This window comes from Fomitiporia mediterranea, assembly GCF_000271605.1.
Source record: "Fomitiporia mediterranea MF3/22 unplaced genomic scaffold FOMMEscaffold_780, whole genome shotgun sequence".
Lineage (NCBI taxonomy): Eukaryota > Fungi > Basidiomycota > Agaricomycetes > Hymenochaetales > Hymenochaetaceae > Fomitiporia > Fomitiporia mediterranea.
The window spans coordinates 1-2,764 of record NW_006761165.1 but is presented as its reverse complement, the minus strand read 5'-3'; the positions used below and the strand labels follow the sequence as shown (position 1 = coordinate 2,764).

Sequence of the window (2,764 nt, the reverse complement as noted above, 5' to 3'; positions counted from 1 at the left end):
AATGGCGAGTTGAACGACTGCCGGGCGTATGTACAACAACGTCGGCGATAGCCCTTCATCACTTTCGGCACATTTGTCTCTACTTCCCGCTGTCGCGACTGCACCACCAAGTCCTTCCTTGACTTTCCGCCAGTAGTTCTTGTCCTCCACCTGCTCTGTACTTGTACTCGTTTCTGTATTTGTATCTCTTGTTTCCTCTTTTGTTTTCTCTCTGTTTCGCACTTCCTGTACGGCCAATGGCTTCGTTCTCCCTGTAATTATATAAAAACGATGCCCGATTCGGCATCGGCTTTTGGCTCGCCGATCTTTCGAGATCACTCTAGCCTCCTCATAATCCGGTTGGTCGAAGTGCCCTTCAGAAACGAAGATCAAGAAGATTATGCGCGAGACAACAGTAGAGAGTCTCAGCCATCGCAGAAATTCTCCAGGTGAGAAGATCCGTACACTGCCGCGGAAGGTGAGGAGATTGGTCAAAGACACCTGGAGTGCACATCTCCTATTCATATTTAATAAACACACTACCGGGATGGGGAATGAAACGTTACTCACAGATGGACTCGCTTTGTTCAATGCCGCAAGGGAACTCTTCACTACCGGGGCAAGCTACAGTCACGATGAATGCGGGAAATTTTTGGAAACTCATAAGCATTCGAACTGATAAAAATGAATTCAGTACGATAATATGCTAATCCTATTGCTGACGTGCTCACCAACAAAGCGATGTCACGCACTCACTGAAGCCTACCACATGGTGACTCATGGAACAGAGTTTAAGATCCGACGGGATGGAAGGTCTTGCACAACAGCTCAGCAAGTTACCAGGTTTGCAGACTTCCACGATCCATGCCGAACTTTCGTCAAATACGCAATCGGCTAGCGCTGGCTTTGGACCAGTCAGAGACAAGAACGAGGTGGGGTCGCCCTTGAATAGTCGCACAGAGGATTACTTGGAAAGCTCTAGCACGCTCATCCTAAATCCTTATTAATGTGTCGAACTAGGATGCGAATGGAAAGTGGACTTACGAATACATGGACGGATTTAACGTTCATTGTCTCAGTGGGCTTCACTGAGAGGCCAAAGGATGCAAATAATGGATGTTGACGAGAAATATCGCAAAAACACCACCCCAGAGCGTTTTTAATGGTACACAGGTAGCGATATCGATCTATGAACTCCCGCGAGAGGCTTTTGAGTTTTTTTTCGCAGCGGATCAGCCGAAATCGATTGAAGACTTGTTAGTCAACGTAAGCAAGTTACTTCGGAATGGTGAGAAGTGAGAGAAAAAGCGTACCGTTCGCGTTTATCACCCGAGCTTGTTTTTGCCTTTGTTAGTCTTGACTCGTGGGCCATCAGGGGCCAACTTTAATCCTCAAAAAACGTTAATAGTGTTCTTTTTGTGTAGTAGAATGAAAGGGACGGGTTAAAGTTAAAGTTTGACATGGTAACAGCAGCTGAATCAAAATGTGTCAGTTGTTTCCCACGCATACATTTCAATTTCTGGTTCACATTGCACAAGTCCGACTTTATCACATCTCCTTCATCACCAAAACGAACACGAAAATGTATTGGGATTTAATGCTAAGACATATATTTTGACATATGGTGGATCCTTATATTTGCTTATAAAGTCTACATGTAAATATATTGCCTTGTCAGATTCTGCACATTTTGGTGATGTTCTCCCTCTGTTCTCTTACTTTAGATATCCCAGCCTATCTTTATAAGATCTTTATTAACTGGAAATGGTATGCTCCCCACAAAGCTTCTTTTACTTGTGAATGACAATGCTGAAATAAAATTGAACAGACAGTGTGTGGTGACTGTGGTAGTATGATCATAGAATACAATGCAGCAGGCAACGATTTCTGTGTTGGTTGCGGGAGGCTTCAGCACTATAAACAGGACATAGACCCGAAATTCAAAAGCAACGAGCCTTGGGCCTTTCTAACAAAGGTTTGCAAATTCCTTGCAACGATTAGCTGGACTACTGTATATGAGTGCAGCATAGAGCTGACACAAAACCTAGAACTTCTTAACGTTGCCATCCCGCCTGTACTCAAGCCTAAGGTTCGCAAGCAGCGAGGCCACAGTCAGAGTTGTAAGAAGAGTGAAGGGACGACTTCGCAAGGTTGCACTGTCTGGGTGGGCAGGAAGCATCAAATCAAGGGTGTAGCTGACGAAGAAGACAAGTCCGGGTCAACGAAGAAGCGGAGTATAAGACCGTCCAATGCCCGTTCCATATCACTCAATAATGCAATGGGTGCAACCAACGGTAAGCAGCTGCTATCACGCAGCATCGTCCTTTTCAATGATCTTGCAAACTTGGGAAAATACGAGAGCAACAGGATAGCGAGGTTGCCACCCCTACACTGTGCATCGACAATAGAAGATACGTCAGCCAGTAGAGTAGACTTCATGCTGATAAAAACATCACGAAAAAGTCTTAACAGTTGTATTAGATTATAACCTAGTACATTTTTTACTTTTTGTAAATTTTGTAAAAGTGATAATAACTTAGATAGTGGTTTTCACAAGTTAATTATAATTTAGTACAAGTAAAGTGAGAATCCAGAATAGTTATTAAAATTACTGATATTAATTATGATTGTACAAATTGTCAAGATATATAAGTGATTATAACATACCTCTCAAAATAATAATGTTAAAATATACTTATTATCTTTTTGACAGTATAGTATTATCTTACAATATATACAAGTCATTACAAGCATCTGGATAGATTGCTTCTGCTTTGCATACAAT

At 42.4% G+C, this 2,764-nt stretch overlaps 2 protein-coding genes across 2 annotated transcripts; one reads left to right on the top strand and one right to left on the bottom strand.

Annotated features, from left to right (window-relative positions):
* Window positions 1–311: 311 nt before the first annotated feature.
* On the top strand, window positions 312–1,022 carry FOMMEDRAFT_24479 (uncharacterized protein; the record flags this gene model as incomplete). Its single annotated transcript, XM_007272276.1, has 2 exons — window positions 312–499; window positions 711–1,022. A coding segment is annotated over one exon (159 nt), but the record flags the coding sequence as incomplete, so codon positions are not given.
* A 1,001-nt stretch (window positions 1,023–2,023) lies between these two features.
* Window positions 2,024–2,418, bottom strand: FOMMEDRAFT_163590 (uncharacterized protein; the record flags this gene model as incomplete). The annotated part of the gene is made up of 2 exons (XM_007272275.1): window positions 2,024–2,120; window positions 2,180–2,418. 2 exons carry the CDS (start codon window positions 2,416–2,418, stop codon window positions 2,024–2,026), a joined length of 336 nt encoding a protein of 111 aa, XP_007272337.1.
* Between the last annotated feature and the right edge of the window lie 346 nt (window positions 2,419–2,764).